This window comes from Epinephelus moara, chromosome 21 (genome assembly GCF_006386435.1).
Source record: "Epinephelus moara isolate mb chromosome 21, YSFRI_EMoa_1.0, whole genome shotgun sequence".
NCBI lineage: Eukaryota > Metazoa > Chordata > Actinopteri > Perciformes > Serranidae > Epinephelus > Epinephelus moara.
The window spans coordinates 14,029,667-14,049,833 of NC_065526.1; the positions used below are offsets into that span (position 1 = coordinate 14,029,667).

At 42.1% G+C, this 20,167-nt stretch overlaps 1 protein-coding gene and 1 pseudogene across 1 annotated transcript in view; both read left to right on the plus strand.

Moving 5' to 3' along the window:
- The window catches only part of clstn2a (calsyntenin 2a), a 229,796-nt gene extending 217,829 nt beyond the window's left edge, over nucleotides 1–11,967 (plus strand). The window contains exons 12-18 of the mRNA XM_050033688.1: nucleotides 34–182; nucleotides 8,104–8,309; nucleotides 8,516–8,683; nucleotides 8,956–9,101; nucleotides 9,382–9,502; nucleotides 11,409–11,599; nucleotides 11,724–11,967. Coding sequence (XP_049889645.1) covers nucleotides 34–182; nucleotides 8,104–8,309; nucleotides 8,516–8,683; nucleotides 8,956–9,101; nucleotides 9,382–9,502; nucleotides 11,409–11,599; nucleotides 11,724–11,945 — 1,203 coding nt within the window. The 3' untranslated portion in view covers nucleotides 11,946–11,967. The remainder of the gene's footprint in view (nucleotides 1–33; nucleotides 183–8,103; nucleotides 8,310–8,515; nucleotides 8,684–8,955; nucleotides 9,102–9,381; nucleotides 9,503–11,408; nucleotides 11,600–11,723) is intronic.
- Nucleotides 11,968–13,912: 1,945 nt separating this feature from the next.
- On the plus strand, nucleotides 13,913–14,744 carry LOC126383210 (plasma membrane calcium-transporting ATPase 2-like; annotated as a pseudogene).
- The last annotated feature ends 5,423 nt before the right edge of the window (nucleotides 14,745–20,167 follow it).

Genomic DNA, 20,167 nt, shown 5'->3' on the forward strand with positions numbered 1-20,167 from the left:
TGTGTGTGTGTGTGTGTGTGTGTGTGTGTCTAGTTTCATTTTAACCCTGCCCAGTCTGTGCTGGTGGTGGAGGGAGAGGATCTGGACAGCATCAACACAGCCATGACCAAGGTCTCCTACATTAACTCTCGCCAGTTCCCTACGCCAGGCCTCCGACGGCTACACATCACCACCTCAGTGCAGTAAGTGCCCATATACTTGGAATATGTGTTTTCACTCATGCTTACACTCACATAGTTACATGTTTTCATATTTCCTGCCTGCAGTTCAGTCCTTGTCACTGAGCAGCTCTGCCAGATCAGTTGTAAGTTATTGCTCTTGCTCAAGAGCACATTTCAAACCTTTCTCTTTGCTGTTTACCAGCTCAGAGGGTTTTTAGATTTTCTGTTTCTGTGATGTTTGAATCAGATTCCGAGACATTAAAGTTTATTCTCAAAGTGAACCAGCCTCCCAAGTGAGAAGCCACTGAAGCTGTCAGAGTTGGACTGACCATCTGGCATACTGGGCAGTCTCCCACTGGGCTGACACAACTGTCTTTTTTTTTGGTGTGTGACCAGCCAATAATACAGGTAGTCCGACCGATCTGTATATTTTCTTAATTGACATTGGGCAGGCCTCATCACATTTTTAAGCCCCTCCACCTTTGCACTCAGAAGCTTTATCAAACAGCATCTGCAACGAAAAGGGTGCCGAACCGGATCATACAAAACACAAGGGGGGCCCGGAAAAATTGCAGGTCAGAAAATTACTTTTAACCCGGACTTTTCACGCCCTTTTAGCAACTTGCTGGCTGCATAGAGTTAATCCGTCTCATCTCTTTCTCTCAGCTCTTGCCATGAATAGGCATACAGGAGAGAGTTACTGTGGTTCTGCGAATTAGCATCGGCCAATGATTTTATTGTCAGCCTGTCATAATGTAAAACTATCTTTGACAAAAAATGTGATGCAGAGGTGACACAAGTTACAACAGGAACAGTCAAGTGTAGTAATATATCTGTATGTATAGAAATAGATGCAGAAAAGGTACTAATTGTTGCATAAAAATTCACCAGAATGCAGGAAATTAAGTGTTTGATGCTCAAAAAAGAACCCAAGAACCTCTCTTTCATATGTATCCCCTCAAATGTTCAAAAAAACTTACAACTTTGTATCATATAATATACATATATGACTTATATTTGTATGATCGATCGTGGTGGGCCAGTCTGAGTCAAAATGCCAGAGCCAACTTTGTGTCCCAGTCCACCCCTGACTGCTGCCATCATAGATACGTTATAGAGTAGTATAGAAAACTTATTTAACCTTATAGATATCATTGTGAAGTACAGATCTGCTGCTTCATCTTATTTATATGTATGTGTGTGTGTTTGGATTTTAACTGTCTAGGACAAACATCTTGGAAGTGACCACTAAGGAAGCCCATTTTACAGGTGTTCTGTTTGAGGGACTACCTCCAGAACACTGATGTGAAATGATGCATACATAATGCATAAGACAAGTTTGTTAACTTAAGTCACACAAGTTAAAAACAGCCAGAGGCGTGGTGGTTAAAGCATCAAATCAAGGCTCCGTCAGATGTGTTGTGTCTGTCTTTGACTTTAAGCCACAGAATTCCCAGGGAGATGGCAAAGGATGGATCATTAGTATAAAAAACTATTAAACCACTAAACAGACCAGCTGGCCATTAAGGACATTAAGCCTTCGGGTGAACAGAAAGACCATCTTGCTAGTGTCTACTTGTCCTTGCTTTTCCGTTTCTCTCTGTTTTGTTTTTGTCTGTCTTTCATTTAATGTCTGTTTTTTCCTCTGTGTGTCTTTCTGTGATTCCATCTCTGGATTTAATTTGATTTGAATTGACTTTGTCCACTCCCAAGGACGGTGATGTCGGTCGGTCTGTTTTTCCAACATTTGTCCAAAGCACATTATCTTGACAGGTGCTAGCCACACAGTTATGAAATCAAATTACAAACACTTTGGTCCACAATAATGTGTCATAAAAATGTCTGGCCTTCCATGCTATTTGAAGAGCTAGTCTTTTTGGTGACTCCCGTACATTTTCTATAATGCCGTCATCAGGCCAAAATTATACTTACACACAGGAAATTTGAAAAATGTAATAGACGGCCAGTGTAAAAAAGTTTTAACTGGTTTGATATTAAGCAAAACACCGGACCAGACGACTATACCATATTTCCACTAGATCTAGTTGCACATGACTCAGCAGCCGCTCCTGAGTGGAACATAATGACAACGTGTCCTAACAGCAAACAGGCGTCCAACTATCCCATTGCATTACCAAACACTGAAACTTTCTGTCCACACTAATCCATTAAATATGCACTTCCGTTACATCCTGTAAACAAATGACAAAACCAATTAAAACTCTGACCTCCCTGGCGTTCTCCCTCCAGCCAGCTGCCACCTTATTTTGGTTTCTGTAGTAAAATAAGAATGTATTGTATGAATAAGTCCTCATTTCAACTTCATAAATCAGCCGTCGCTTGTCCATTGTGGTTCTCTCAAAGCAGCTACAGGAATGAATAGATACAGGGCGTCCAATAAAAGTTAAAGCTTGAAAAGTTTTTGTCACATACAGCAAACATCTCCTCACGATCCACTAGCTACATGTCATCTGAATATGCTGTGAAAAAGTCCGGTCTCTGTAGGCAGCCCAGGCTCCGCAAATGGCAACAATAACACTTCACTTCTGTTTACGTTCAACAATGTTATCAAACACAACAGAGCTAGTTCGCATTTTAGTCTCATTGTAGCCTGTAGCTCTAACTGCCTCTGTGGGCACCGCGTTCACGTGTGCGCGTTTGCATGAGATCGTTAGACATGGGCACTGTGTTCATGTGTGTGTGCTTGCTTTAGCTGGTCTCGCACTGGCTGGTTGGTGCAGCCTGGACCACAATGTTTTTGTTGCCATTTGCGGAGCCTGGGCTGCCTACAGAGACCGGACTTTTTCACAGCAGATTCAGAGGACATGTAGCTAGCGGATCGTGAGATGTTTGCTGTATGTGACAAAAACTTTTCAAGCTTAGGAAGACTTAGAGAGCCTTTAAGCTCTAAATGGCGCCTTAAATCCAAAATGTTGTCATATTGCCGCAGTTTTAGTTTTCTTGAGGGACTAACTCTGCATTGTGTCCTCTTGTCACCCCAAAAAACACATGAACTTTCTATTAAACAAACACAAATTTGATCGCCTTCATGTTGCCGTGCTCAGCTCACGGCCTATCAGATACTAGCGGCTGCGTTATTCTGCTTATAAACAAGCACAATATGTTCATCATGTTGTTATATTGTGTTATACTAATGCAATACAAGTTGGATTTAGCATCGTGACACCGCTGGCACAACTTGATGATGTACGCTACTTTTTAATTAGCCAGAATGTGTCATTATGACAAATGCCCGTTCAGCCACTTGGCATAAAATCAAACCAGTTTAAGCTCATACACTGGATCAGACCAGCAAAACCGGAAATCGACCCAGCTCTAATTAACTGACTCATTAACAGACTTCTGCTGGCACAACTGGATATATTTTCCTCATTGCACAGTCAGCAACACATGATATAGTGATATATGTGAACTGTAAACTAACTGTTCATTGAACAGCACTGTAACACCAAGAGAAATACTTCACGTCCTCACAACTGCATCACATAGAGTGTAACATGCTTGATTGTATCTGTGTGTGACGGAGTGTGTGTGTGCTTGCTTCTCCTCACTTGTAAAGTATTTGTTCTTCCTCACACAACTTGTATGCCCATTTTTGTGTTTGTGTGTGTGTTTAGTTGTATGCTGCATGTGTGTACGGCAGCACATGTGTCTGTTCCCGTCTCCGCACCCATCCAGCGCCTGTTCATTTGTTGAGCAGCGAACGCAGACAGGTCAAATCAGCTTAGACGTGCGCTGGTCGATAAAGTGAGGAGAGCTCAGGGAGCAGCAATACAGGCTGTCTAACTCTGAACAACACTTCACAGCGCCGCTCGAGATAAAGACAGATAGATCCGCCTTTACACTCAGCCGATATGTTGAATCTGCCGTCTGTGACTGAGGCAAAAACGATAATATGTTGTCTCATTACACATCGCTGATATTTTTTAAATTCTTTCCGAAGGTGTTGTGTTGTTTGAAGGCTGTGTGTGTGTTTTTTTTCTCTGTGTCACAAGTCCTGACGAGCAGCAGGAGTAGTTCAATGATAATTGCCACTTCAGTGTTGACAGGGTCGTTAGATTTAGCATTTCAAACAAGCCTGGCTGGATCCAAGACCTTAAAAGCTGACATCCGTCTTTGTCTGTTATGCTTATTTTCAAATGGATCATTTTTCCTTTCCGAGATTTATTTCTGTATGGGTGAAAGCAGAGGTCAAGGCTAATTGCCCTCACATCAAACTTATAACTGATGCTTCACTTTATTGCAATATTGTATTTTTGTAACAGTGCAACTTTTTCTGCTGTCTTGATACATTACTGGTCCCCAGTGGCAGGGATGCTGCAGTTTAATTTGGACTTTTCAGATACTTATATAGTAATCATGTGGAAAAAGTTTGGAATTTTGTTGCTGTTAGATGCACTTTTCAGAAAGCAGATAGTACAATATGGGCGACTGAGACTCAGAGGTAGAGATGGTCATCCACTAGTCAAAAGGTTGCTCCCGATGGCTGTTTTATCGGAGTGTGAGTCCATGTGAATGGTTACTGAGCAGCAGGTGGCACCATGTATGGTAGCCTTGGCCACTAGAGTCTGAATAGGTGAATAAATGGGGATGACATGACAGTCACGTTTGGGCCTTTGGGAGCTACTAGGTGATATTCACATTATCCAAAATTATCATTAACATGCAGCTAAATCCTTTGAATTAACATGTGTTTGTTAAGGTTGGGCCAGTGTTAAAATGTTCAAAGTGGATTGATATTAAGCCAAACACTGCACCAGACCCGTATAGCGAATTTAACTACTAGATCTAGTTGCATGTGACTCAGCTGCCACTTCTGAGAGGAACATTTACTAGAAAAGACATACAATATAGGCAACAGTAAGTAGCCTAGCGTGCTTTTAGCAATGGTCATTTAACTTACCAGAAACTTTCAGCTACCTGGTGATCTCCCTCCTGTCTTCTTCCACCTTATTTAGGTTTTTGTAGTGAAATAAGAAGGTATCATACAAGGGGCGGCTGAGACTCAGAGATAGAGCGGGTCGTCCACTAATCGGAAGATCAGCGGTTTGATCCCCGGCTCCTCCAGGCCGCATGTCGAAGCATCCTTGTAGCAAGATACTTCACCCCAATTTGCTCCCAGTGGCTGTTCCATCGCTGTGTAAGTGTGTTAAAAACTGAGTCGCTTGTATGGAAGCCTCAGCCACCAGTGTCAGACTGGAAGACTAGAAAGGCGCTTTACGAGTGCAGGTCCATTTACAAATAATTCCACATTTCAAATTCATGAATCAGCCGAATCATCCTCGTCCATTGTGGTGCTTTCAAAGCGAGCGACAAATAAATGCGTCATAATGACAATGCTGATTCACCCAGTTAAAATCAGACCAGTTTAAGCTTGTACACCGGGCTGGACCTGCAAAACCAGAAATCAACCAAAGTCAAGTATTTGTGTGCTGATGGGGAAAACGTGTGCTTCAGCTCAGTCCTCACTTAGATGATTACAAGGGACTCAATGAGCCTTAGTTGTATTTTCTTAAATATATAAATTTACTTCACAAATCTGTTATCAGAGACGATCTAACACTTAAAGTATATTCGCTCAGCTTTATACAATATGTCCCATGTCACAGAGTCTCGTATAATCGTGCCACCATGGGAGGAGGTAAAACAATGCTGTGTAACCTTTTTTCCAGACTATTTACCATGGGAGTCGGGAACATCAAGGTCTTCATCCTATCTTAACCTCCAAACACCCAGAGCCTCCTCACATAAAGCATGCCAAGCATGAAGGACTCTAAGGCCTTTCAAAATACCAAACCATCACAATGCACAAATCACACACTCTTTCATGTCTAATGCATTTTCCACCACATATGTGTTTATAAAGCGACTGGCATTTGGGAGGGTTTCATTCTTGTCAGTTGTAAAGTGTTTATCACCAGCTTGTTCTGGCATTTAACAAACCTTGGAAGTGGTAATTCCTTATCATCCCGTCCTGGAAGATGATTGGACAGACGAAGTCATGCGACGTAAAGCGCCTGCAGCGTAAAGGGCCTGTAAATGTATTTTCTTAATCAGGTTCTTCCAAAGAGTCATCAGGTTCTGCATGAGCACAAAGCTTTGTGGTTTCTTAATGACTGTAACGTCTTAATGGTTTGAAGTGAGCAGGACTCAGCTTGCAAAAGGTGATGTCACGTATATCTCTGCACCAATCAGGATTCAGCAACATTTACATCAAAATCTTAAGACAGTTGGTGGTTGTTTGCTAATGTTGCCAGACTACTGTCAATCAAATCTCATCAAACCACACCCACACAGTCCTTTTATCTTATTTAACCTTTATTTAACCAGGAAGTCCCATTGACAGTGAAAATCTCTTTAACAAGAGAGACCTGGCTGAGGTAGCAGCCAGTCAGAACACATTTAGATGCAACAAATACAACATGTAATATAAAAATCCACAATAAAACAACAACTATTCAAACACAGTGGCCTCTCAAGAAAAACAGGCACATGTCTCTGTCACAACATTCTTTAAGATGTCCTTAAATTCATCGATGGATATAAGTGTTTCTAATGTTGGGTCTTTTTGAAGATTGTTTTATGTCCAAGGTGCAGAGTGGGAAAATGCAGTTTTCCCCAGATCTATTAAAACCCGGGGTTCATTAAAAAGCACACACAGAAGGGAGCAAGGGTCCTGATAAAGTACTAGTTTTGTCGTGTTAAACATTTACCAAGATAACGGAGGATGTTTTTTCCCCGTACTTCATTTTTGGTTGTTGCTGCTTTTGTCATGAATATTTAATCTTATGGGAAAATGCTTAAGAATTAAAGCCAAGTTTTCCAGGGCTTTAAAAGGATACTTTGCCGATTTTCAAACAGGTCTTTGTCACCACAGTGTGTGCAGATAAACAGTGTTTGCTCCCCCACAGGAGCTCAGCCAAATGGCAGCTGACAGGGTGCCTTAACACTGTTTATCTGCACATACTGTTGTAACAGAGACCTAGTTGAAAACTGCAAAGTATTCTTTTAATGCTAGGGGTGTAACGATACATCGATCTGGATCGATACATCAATTCAATGATCAACATTCCAATAAGATAAGATATTAAGATATGCCTTTAGTTTGAAATTTCCAGGCTATTTCTGTCTAAATACACCTCCTGCCTAAATATTCACACAGTGCTAGCAACCTAGCGCCAGACAGCCAAAGAGAAGACAATGGGATATTTACAGGTATAATCTAACATTGATCACAGGCCCTGAAATCGTATCGTGGCAGACTTTTTGATTTCAAATTTCGTATCGTTGTCCAACAAATCAACAAAGTATTTTATCATGATGAAACTAGTGTTTTACTCCCCAATTTAACATGTGCTTTCTGTCCGTCAGTGTTGTTCTTTCATCCTATAATCCGTAGATAAGACCACAGAATACTAAAAAAACTGTATTTCTCACTTAGTGTTTTTTTTTTTTGCATTTTATGATAATTATTTGTGACAAAAATGCAACAAATACATGGAGAAGCCAACTTCAATTTCCCTCAAAGTCCAAAAATGATTTTTTTCCCCCAGATTACTAAGTACTAAGACTAAGTACATCAAACTTAGAAGGTCAGATTTTAGCTGACTTGATAGAGTGCTTGAGTGAGAATATAATGCTATAACTGCTAATGTTATAAGAGCGAGGCTGTAAAATGGTGATCAAATGCACTGCAAAATTTTTTGTTAAGTGATTATAATGCTGTTTGAATGTACTTGCAGTTATACTGATAATTTGTGCAATGATGAATGTGAAATGAATCATTTTCCAGTATGAAAATAGAAAATGAAAAGCCAGCATGACACCAACAGAGTTAAAGCAAGACAGATAAGCAGTGAAGCAGTGACACTGGTGCTGTCCTGCTCTGTAACCTCGCTTTTCTTCTCTGTCTGTGTGTCAGGTGTTTCGGCGAGGACACGTGTCTCTCCATCCCAGACATCAAGTCAGTAGTTATGGTCCTGCCGCCCAGTGAACCGAGAATCACCATTACAGGATCTAATCGGCTCGTCAGGCCTGCCAGTGACCTGCGGGGTCCGCTGGGTGTGGCACCCTTCAAAGAGCTTCACATCACCAGCACAGTAATGAAGGGAGACGGCTTCGGAGGATGTGAGTTGAGAGGCTGCCTGCGTTGTCTGGATACTCTCATGTCATAGCAGCATCATAATAATGTTTCAGTTAATGTTACAGGAAATTGGGGTAAAGGAAAAGGTTTTTTACAAGCTATTTTGTCTGAATGTGCACTGAATATTAATCATTTTAAATCTATTTGCATACATAACTAATTTGCTGTCATTTCGTGTGCATGCATACAGCTCGCAGACCAGGTGTGATGGAGGTGATGCATAACCTGGACTACTGCGATGTGCTGGTAATTGGCGACGAACTGAATCCGGAGAGAGAGAGTCTGGAGATTCATCACAGTGTCTTGTTAGGAAAACACCTGGATGCCACCAACTCCACCTCTGGAATATCAATATATGGTAGGCAGGACTCTGGTAAGAGGGATGGTGTGTGTCACTAATGCTCTGTGGTGGGAGGACATCATAAAAGGCACCATCTTTCCACCTTAAAATCTTGAAGAATACCTCTAAAAATGCTGTGCCCTTTATCCAGCAATGAGATGAACATCCACTCTTTATAGAGTGAGACAGCTGTAAAGGTCCCTAAAATCTCCTGTCGTAACATATTACAGATACAAACTGACACGCTGTGCTACATGACATATTTTAGTATAACATGTTTTTCCTGCAAGGTGTGGACTCCATGGCCCACTATGAGCAAGCAATGCGACAGGTGCGCTACAGGAACTGGCGACCTGCCACCTTGAGTGAGCGCAAGTTCAGACTCACCTGCTCTGAACTCAACGGGCGTTACACCAGCAATGAGTTCAACTTGGAGGTCAGTTTGATGTCTTTAAAACGCAGTATCTGAACTCTTCTTCACCCTCTTGTTCTCTCCACGTCACAGACTGTTTATCTAGTCACTGTCATCTGTCATTTATCTGTTTCTTTGCTCCTTTTCTCCATTTGCTTGTATCTTGCTTGTTATCTTTCCCATGCTCGGTTAGTTCCTTTCATGCTGCATTGTCTTGCATCATCTTTTTATCTTCTTATTTTTGTGGTTGCGCAAATTATGGTTCTTTTTCTTAAAGATAATGGTCTCTGTCCCGCCTCTGTAGGTCAGTGTTCTTCACCACTCAGCACCTGTGGAACATGTCAATCATATGGCTGCCCAACCTCAGTACATGAGACCCGTCCATCACCCACTCATGATACACACTCTCAACACACACATGTCAGGTAAGCCACCAGTGTCATTACAATTTATTCTGTAGTGAAGATTATGAGCAGAGTGTTTTAACTAATGAATCTTCTGTACCAACTGTCAGCAAAAATCTACTACTTGGAACTATTATTTGGAAATGAAAAGTTATCCTAACAGTCCATATATGTAAACCTCCATTAGATTTGCTTCCTATAGTTTCAGCTTTGACCTACTGTACTGTTCTGAGTGTCCAGTAGCTGGACTGTAAGGCTCTGTCTAACTGCAGTGGTACACCCCTGAATCTCAGCAAACACATTTGAGAATAAAACAAAAATAAGACAAGACTTTATTTTAAATTTTATTTACAAGTATGTTATGCGCCGATCAGCCAAAACATTTAAACCACTGACATGTGAAGTGAATAACTTTGATTGTTTTGTTCCATTGCATTGTTCTGCTGGGAAACCTTTGGTTCTGGTATTCATGTGGATACCACCTGACATCTTCCATCCACTCAAACACAGTTGCAGACCATGTACACGCCCCCTCATGGCAACAGTGCTCCCCAATGGCAGTGGCTCCCCAGCAGGATAATGCACCATGTCACACTGCAAACATGGCTCAGGAATGGCCCAAGGAACGTGACAAAGACCTGAAAGTGTCAGCCTGGCCTCCAAAGTTCCCAGATCCCAATCTGAATGAGCATCTGTGGCACGTGCCATTAACCCACTTCACAACCCACTGGACTAAATAGATCTGCCACCAACGCACTGGTGCCAGACACGGCAGGACACTCCCTCAGAGATCCTGTGTCCATGCCTCGACAGGTCAGAGCCAAGTCCGATCCAAGGAGGCCCCACCTTGGATTAGGGGTACATCTGGGGCACCGACACATCACAAGAATCCTTGAGAAGATTGGGACCTGGGAAATTTAGAAGCCAGGTCGCCACCTTGAGCTTTTTGTCACGCTCCACAGGCCATTTCTAAACAGTTTTTGTAGTGTGGCATGCTGCTTTTTTCTGCTGGGGGCCAGTGCCATTGGGGAGTACTGTTGCCATGAGGGGGGATACTTGGTCTCCAACGGTGTTTGAGTGGGTGGTAGGTGGTATCCACATGAATGCCAGAACCAGAACCAAAGGTTTCCTAGCAGAACAATGCATTGGAACAAAATAATCAAAGTTATTCACTTCACCTGTCAGTGGTTATAATGTTTTGGCTGAGAGGTGTATAACATAATGTCTAAAAAAGACTAGACCAGTGTTATAGATTTTTTAGAACTGTGTACTCATTAACCCAAACGTTTCCAACTTTATTCAAACCCAGAGAAATCTGTAATTTTATTCAAGATGCAATGTGTTTCATTTGGTCCCTTTTACCTCCCACTGCACGGCAAGCTGCCATGCAGTAGCTATAGAAAGCTGAGGCCAAATGATTCTGCTGCAGAGTGCTGCAAAACTAAAAACTTGGGATAGTTTAATTTCTAGCAGTGAAATGCAGCCAGATAATCAGTCCTGTGACATGTTGACCTATGTTACAAAGAATTTCTCCCCATCTGAAACACGTGAACATGCCTCATGGTCACAGAAAAATGCAGCTATTTCGTTTGATTGAAATGACATAATGTGACGTGAATAAAACGCATTAACTCGTCCGTGAACATGATTTCTGGCTGAGTCATGTCTGATAGATTTTCTTTTGTTTCACAAGGAAGACTGCCATGATCTTCAATCTAATTTATGACTCATGTTATTGTTTTGATTTAGAGACCCCTTGCAGCGTAAATTACATAATATGCATTTAAGACTAAGTATGTAAATTAAAGTCACACACAGACACAGTTAATATCAGGGGGTACGGTATGTGTAGACTTAGCCGTACATCCATGAATATGATTTAATATACAGAGGTCTTTTGTATCTCCTCCTCCTCCTCCTCCTCCAGGACCAGCACCTCCAGCAGCCACAGTGGTTATTGTGGTTTGTATCGCTGCCCTGGTGGTGATTGTGGTGATTGGCGTGTACAGGATCCACGCCACACATCAGGAGGGTTCTAGAGACGACGAGGACGAGGTCAAAGACAGCGAAGAAGACTGGGACAACTCTGCACTCACCATAACTGTCAACCCCATGGAGGTTGGATGACATTTTCACCCAAGCTTCTGGGTGTTAGATTATTTATCTTACAAATAGTTGTTGCCACTGTAAACTGGATTTATGATGTGTGGTTACCTTTATTGAGTCATGCTTTGTTTTCTAGAACATAAGAGGAGCTCAGGCGCAAGATGAGGAGGTAAAAGAAGAACGTGAGGAGGAGGAAGACGAAGAGGAGGAGGAGGAACAGGTGGGAGGAATGACAAGTGCCGAGTCAGACAACAGTGATGAAGACGAAGAGGGTGGAGAAGATGTAGAGAGAGAAGAGATTAAAGAGAGGATGCAGAAGGGAAAACTAGAGTGGGACAGTTCCTCCATAACATACTGACCACACATCCATGTACCTGCACATATAAACACTCTTTACATGTTCGTCTATCTCTCCCTATGAAACACACACACATACACACACGCAGACATTCCCTCACATTGGTTACATCTTCTCACACACACGCTCACAGCAACAAAATCTCTGATAAAATTATTTATAATCTGTTGCTGGAAAAAAAAACACTTTAAATCTTCCCACATTGTCATTTTTAATGACACATCTCCCTCTGCTGGACAAAGTCAGAACTACTGAATCAGCTGCTGCCCTGCAGTGCTGGAAAACATTGTCTGTACGTACATTATTATTATTCACATCACAGTCAATGAGGCAAAATATATGATGAATATCAAACAAGCACAGTCTCCTCATTACATGTGCAGAATTAACTGATTAAACTGGATCTAAACTCTTGAATATAGTGACACAAATTCTCTCCAGTTCCTACATTAACACAAAGATAATGTCGGCTTTCATCCCAACTTTTAATACGTGCAAATACACGTGTCCTCAGATTACTGATATATTGTTTATGTTTTAAACCCACTGTCCACAAGATGGTGAGTTATCAGCAGACTTATCTGCGAGATGTATCCATATACATATCCATTAGTTTACGTATCCATACACTGTTTTCAGATCTACCGTAATTCCTTTGGCCTATATAGTAGGTATAACATAGCTGTACTGTCACTCGCTGTATATCCTCTGTTCTCATCTTTGACTCAAACCGTTTCGTCTGTGTGATCAGTGCTGAGTTTCTCTAAGTACATCACAGTGCTGTGCTTCTGTGGCCTGGACACTAAAGAGAAACAACATCCTGGATATCTTATCTCTCACCGTGTACATTCCACATTTTGTCCTGAATTTATATACAAAGCAGAATTATTAACTGTTTAGTATCTTCCACCTTTGGTTTCTCAGAAGTATTTTGAAGCTAAAATGATCACTGCTCCATCAGCTAATGAGCCGATGGAAAAAGTTGATCGTAGTTCTGATACTTGTAGAAACTAAAGAGCTGTTTGTTTGCATCTGTCTGTGTACCAAATCTATCCATACTGTGGCCTATTGTAGCTCTTACTGTTTAGGGTTAGATCAGTTATCTTTCTTTTTTCAGCAGATGAAATTATACAGAGATGTTGAATGCTACTGTTATCCCGTCTTTACGTTGTTGTTTTTAATTCCATGGTAATGGGAGCCCTCTATGCAATTATGGGCCCAGTCTAAAGGACCAGTACACAGAAACAGGGGTACTCCAGCAATTTAGTGCTAATGTTGGACTCATGAGGGACAGATTTGGGAAAAAAGGCAGAGATATCCTGACTTTCGTGCCTAGTTTGGGTGAATCTCAAAAAACACTGGATCCTACACTTCCCATGATGCAACTCAGTAGCATCTTTTCTTAGATATGCCTGACAAATGCACATGGGCCGGTTTCACAAAGATAGACTTTGACTGTGACTTCAAACTTACAGTCTTCAGATAGGTGTCTCTTTGCATGAAGTTGTCAAGTTCTTAAACATCTTGAGGTAAAACTAATTCGCCAGTTTACTAAAAACAAAACACGACTGTCTTAGCTTTCAGAATATGAACCACTTATCTCCAAATTCAGATGACAAATACAATTTTGAAGCTTGTAAAGGTATGATGACAAACTAGCACCACACTCTAGTCCGACTCAGCACCACTGTCCCTCCCCCTATCAAATCAAATCAAATTTTTCTTTATATAGCACATTTTACACAAAGTAATGTCATTGCACTTTTGCATAAAACATCTGTGAGTAAAAACAAATTAAGTCTTGAGAGCTGCACAGACATACCCAGTCACACACACACACAGATTTAACCAACTAGTGAAGTATCATCAAAGTCACACAGTCCCTGTCAGACCAGATCTGCACCTCAGGCTGACCACTAAGTCCGTATTTTTTGGGAGGCCTCTGTCGAGAGCCAGAGGACAGAGACATGGCCAATAATTCTTTTCGTGGGTCCATACCGACGTGGCGAGGCCGACCATGAGGCAAAGTTCAGCTGCTCGTTGCAGGAGCTGCACTCACTCATGGATCAAAGAGGAGCAGAAGCAGTAACTAAGATCAAGGAGAGTTATGGAGATGTTAAGGGCTGTGTGCCAGACTAAGAATGTCACCGGTCAAAGGTTTAAATGGAAAGTGGAGTTTGGACAGAACCTCAACTCGCCTAAAAAGCCAGAAACGTTTGTGCAGTTAGGGTGCAGGATGTGACGCTAATCCTCCTGGAGGTGGCAGCGACTAGTCGTTTCTTTCTCTACTAGTCCTTTTTTACTACAGACCGCCCGATGGTAACAGAGAAAACTGTGGCATAGTGGCTGGCAGCGTGAAGGAGGAGGGTGAGGCGGAGACTGGATGGATCGAAGGCACTGCCATCCTGCTTTCGGTGGTCTGCACGGTCCTGGTTACAGCATTTAATGACTGGGGCAAAGAGAAGCAGTTCCACGGCTTCCAGAGCAGGAGTAGAAGTTCATCATGGTCCGAGGGGGGCAGGAGAATAAGATCTAAGTATCAGAGATCATTGTCTGAGACATTGCAGAAGTCAAATATGGTGACCTCCTCGCTACTGACAACAGTCTCAAGATTGATGAGAGCTGTCTGACTGGAGAGTCGAATCATGTCAAGAAGAGCTCCAACAAAGACCCCTTGTTGATGTCAGGTACTCACGTCATGGAAGGCTCTAGATGTTGGTCATAGCTGTAGGTGCGAACTCTCCGACTGGAATCATCTTCACACAAAGAAGGAGAAGTCGATCCTCCAGGGGATGCTGACCAAACTGGCTGTGCAGATTGGCAAAGCAGGTCTGTTCATGTCGGCTCTCACTGTCATCATCCTCATCGATTGTTTCCTGATTGATACCTTCTGGATTCAGGGGAGTCACCTTTGCCAACAAGTCTCTGCCCATCTACCTACAGTTCATAATCAAGTTCGTCATCATCAGTGTGACGGTGCCTGAAGGTCTCTCTCTATGCATCTTTTTATTTTGGATGCAGAGGGATGCCAGGTCAACAAGGGGGACGCAATTTGACAATATCAATCATACACTGCACCGTACTCTAGATCCAAGCACCTACTGTGCTGTAGGTTGAACAGTTTGTTTTGCTTGCAGTGGCAAAATCGAGATCTGTTGGATACAGGAGTCTAGTTGAACATTCCTGGACAAAATGATCATGATGTTATTGATTAACTCTCTCCAGATTTTGTCACACTCCCAAATACAATACTGCATAAATCTTCCTTAAGTCTCGTTAGATTTTAAAACAAGTGTCAGGTGTGTTGCAGTTTTATTTATTCAGTTGGAGAGGGGTAACATAAGTCTGTATCAAGCAATTGTATTGAAGTAGCTTTAGATTAGTGTTGGCTGTCTGTGTCCGAGCCTCCTCACAGGCTGTGTTCCAGTTATCATGAGAAATGTCCTCTTTAAAGTCTGCCCTCCGTACATCAAGTTATGATACTGGGGTCTCATTAGAAACAGATGCGAGCCAGTTAATGAAATCAAACCATTACTATTGCAATCATTGGTAATGATTTCTTCTAAGGATGAAAGTGCAGGAATTACCAATGCAGTTTTGCATTGACGAGATAAAACTCCTCGAATGCAGGTATTTAAAGAGATGCTTCTTTGGGATGTTGTGTATTAGAGTCATTAAAACCTCCTCCTTAAAAAGGTCAGATAATTAACTTAAGCCTTTTTATGGTTGCGGGGCATTTTACTGGGAATTCAAGTGTGCAATAAAACAAAAAGCTTCCAGTAGCATAAAATCTCCACACAATACAGACCTGTCACAGAGCTGAGATGCTGAGGATTAATAACGTGACAGGGCTCAATATTTCTGCTGAGTCATCAGTCAGACTCAGGAGAGCTTCTGCGGGCAAAAGGAAATGACTGACAGTGTCCTCACTGCTGTATATTCCACTGCAGTCTTTGAAGAACTCCTTCCCGTCTCATTACTTGCCCCACAACACTGTTAGCAAACCATATATTATGAGCCAAGTTCTCTTTTTCATCACTCGGCGCTGCTGATTAGCAGGTGTCACTGCTTGTTACCATGGAAACTCGGCTCTGAGTCCCGAGTTAGCTTGGGGATAGTGCGGCTAACTTTTTGAGGTGAAAAAAGTCTGTCTTTATTTTTATTTCTTGCATTAGACTCTAGTTTCGAACCTGGGGTGGGGGAGCCCTTCTGTGCAGAGTTTGCATGTTCTCCCCATGTCAGCGTGGGTTTTCTCCGGGTACTCCTGCTTCCTCCCACAGTCCAATGACATGCAAGTTAATTGGTGCCTCTAAATTGACAGTGACTGTGAATGTGTCAGCCCTGTGATAGTATGGTGACCTGTCCAGGGTGTTCCCTGCCTCTCACCCAATGTCAGCTGGGATAGACGCCAGCCCCCACACAACCCTTAATAGGATAAGCAGTTACTTGATCTTGTTACAGTCCAGTGTTCTGCTGGGAAACCTGAGGTCCTGGCATTTATGTGGATGCCACTTGATACACGTCACCCACTCAAACATTGTTGCAGACTAAGTACCCCTGCTCATGGCAGCTGCACTCCCTGATGGCAGTGCCCCCCCCAGCAGGACAATGCACCGTGCCACACTGCAAAAACTCTTCAGGAATGGCCCGAGGAATGTGACAAAGAGCTCCACCTGGCCTCCAATTTCACCAGATCCCAATCTGATCAGGCATTCAAGCCTTTGTGCTCCACTGTCTCCCGGGTTTCCTCAATTCACGGCAACGCCTGGATTGTGGGTCGTGGTTGCGCTGCTGCCGTGGTCCTGCCTGATACCTCCTACTACTGCTGTTATTATTAGTCATACATTACTATTATTATACACATTATATATACTGTATCTGTATCTCTTTATGTATCATTTTGTCATACGGATTATTGTAAATGTATTATGTTGATCTGTTCTGTACACATGACATCTATTGCACATCTGTCCGTCCTGGAAGAGGGATCCCTCCTCAGTTGCTCTTCCTCGTCAGCTGTGAGGGTCCAAGGACAGAGGGTTGTTGTTTGCTGTAAAGCCCTTGGAGGCAAATTGTGATTTGTGACAGTGGGCTAAATAAATAAAATTACCAGTACCCAAGAGGTACCCCAGAGGTACCCCTACTCCATGGTGGGGCCTCCTTGTCTCCTTGTTAATGTGTCTCACTTCACCTGTTAGTGGTTTTAATGTTTTGGCTGATCGGTGTGTATGTAGATAAACTGTTATTTTTGAAGACAGGTCTAACACTATCAATCACCTCACTAAAATATCTTTGTGAAACCAACTCCAGGTCTTTTTGAAAGCCACGCTCCTATTAGTAACGCAGGAATTCTGTTAGGAGTTTGTCTCATGTCCAAGCAAAGATAACCCCGATTACATCATCAATCTTATTTTCATAAGACAGATGACATTTTCATCAACGTAGCAGTGATCCTTTTGATGAGTAAACTGAACTAAATTGGTGGAGTGCCCCTTTACAGTCAGGTGAAGACCTACAGAGCTAAATGCTGGAGAAAAAAGTGATTGTTTATCTCACTGTTGTTATCAAGTCGCCACTCCTGCACAACGTCACCACAACTCTCAGCAGGAGTGGTAACTTCATTGATATTAATTCCATTTTGTACCATCGTTAAAGCAGATGAAGTAAACTTGCTCAGACAAAACTGAATTCCATGAGTTTGTCTACGTTCAAACGATCTTAAAGTGACTCCTCTGACATTCCCATTTCTACTCAGAGAAATCATCCTTTACCTTCTCATCATGTCCAGACGGTATCAGTGACTATTACTCCCTCTGAGCTCTCTAACTGATACGTCTCCTGTTCACCCGTCCCTCCCTCTGTCGGCCTTTAAGCACCTGTGATTGTGATGTCATCATTGTGAAACAACTGCCTTGTTTCCCTCGTCCCCCCCCTTTGTCATATTGTGCTTCTGAAGGATTAAAGAGAAAAAGATTCTTTTACATATAAAAACAAACCCTGTAAAAATGTTCAAGACAGTTATTTTATATATCCGTTTCTTTTTCTTTTTGTAAACAAAATGGTTGGGATTTCTCTCTCTTTAGTGGTCATCCCACTGCTTTCTGTATATTGACCAATAAAGACTTGTTTTAGACTCTACACACGCTCCGTCTTGTTTCTGCACCAGGCCTCTGACATATGTGTGTGCGTGTGTGTGCTGGCAAACTGAGAGACTTACATAATTAATGAGCTGTCACTGTAGATGTTGGACAGCTGCCTGAATTCACATCACATGTTGCAGAAAGCTGACTGAGAATTTCTTTTGTTTACATGATGAGCTTACATAGACAGAGGGGGCTGTTATGTACAGGGCATTACTGAATATTTGCACAGTGGTTTGTATTTCTGATCCCACAAAGGCCTGATATGTACAATAATGAGTTCTCTTCTACAATATGTGAGTAATGCATCATCAAACATTAACTATGTCAGAGGTGTTGAACAATCGAACAACAACCAAGGCTGCATAATAGCATTTGGCCTCAATCTATAACCTTTATAAGAGCTGCAAAAACAATCTGCAAATTCTGCAGTTTCACTATTCAGGCCTCGAAAGATCCTTGGCATCAAACTCTGACATCTGAAAAGAAAAACAAAACACACTTTGGTCGTCATCTTTAGTACACAGTCAGAAAATAATCCATACAATAACCAAAGTGTAAAAACATTTTGTGGCGTTATTTCTTTGCCAGACCGGGAGTCTCATTTATAAACATTGCATACACACAAAACGAGGCCTGAAAGAGGCGTATGCCACTTCCCACACAAAAGTTGTGATCTATAGAAACGGACCTGATGGGAGAAACTTTGATCCATTCTTACAGATATTTTGGAGAAGGGAAATTGGCGACACAGATGGTGAGGTGGACGCCTTATTGTACAAACTGCTTGTTAACGCAAATAACTAATCAGCCAATCACGTGGCAGCAACTCCATGCATTTAGGCATGTAGACACGGTCAAGACGACCTGCTGAAGTTCAAACTGAGCATCAGAATGGGGAAGAAAAGGTTATTTAAGTGACTTTGAACGTGGCATGGTTGTTGGCGCCAGAGGTCAGAGGAGAATGGCCAGAGTGGTTCAAGATGATAGAAAGGCAACAGGAAGTCAAATAACCACTGGTTACAAACAAGGTCTGTAGAAGACCATCTCTGAACCAACAACACGTCCAACCTTGAAGCAGATGGGCTACAGCAGCAGAAGANCATCTTCTGATGGCTACTTCCAGCAGGATAACGCACCATGTCACAAAGCTCAGATCATTTTAAACTGGTTTCTTGAACATGACAATGAGTTCACTGTACTCCAATGGCCTCCACAGTCACCAGATATGAGTTCACTGTACTCCAATGGCCTCCACAGTCACCAGATCTAAATCCAATAGAGCACCTTTGGGATGTGGTGGAACGGGAGATTTGCATCATGGATGTGCAGCCGACAGATCTGCAGCAACTGTGTGATGTCATCATGTCAATATGGACCAACATCTCTGAGGAATGTTTCCAGCACCTTGTTGAATCTATGACACCAAGTTAAAGGCAGTTCTGGAGGCAAAAGGGGTCCAACCTGGTACTAGCAAGGTGTACCTAATAAAGTGGTTGGTGAGTGTATGTTAGAAAAGAATCCCATGTAAGAGCAACTTATTTCATACAAAACAAACTGAACAAGAACCCTATAACAATGGTAAAAATGATTAAATAGAAACACTGAAAAATGTTAAAGAAAAGAAATATTTATGTGTCCAGTTAACCTTTTTTTTCAAGCCAGAAGTTTGGAGATTTTAATGTCTGTACTAATTTTAGTCCCAGGTCAAACCAAACAAACAGATGATGAAGATGACAGAGAGGAGGCCTCAGTGAGGACCTTAATAAAGACTCCTGAAGTGTTGGCTTAGAAAACAGTGGCTGTGGTGGTGAAGACACACACTGGCACACATTTAATGATGTAACATTTTGCAATAATGTGGTGAACGGGGCCATGAAGAAACCAGTTTATAATCCGCTGTGGGCGTCTGGATCATTTACTACAGTGTTGTGGCTGCTGTGAGGTCCGACACAAACAAAGGCAACAATATGAATATACTACAACGGTTGTTTGGAGAAGAATGAGAGCTCTAACAGGAGCAAATGACAAGAGAGGATATTGGAAAACACACCTCATTTTAGAAGGAGTGATCATCAGTGA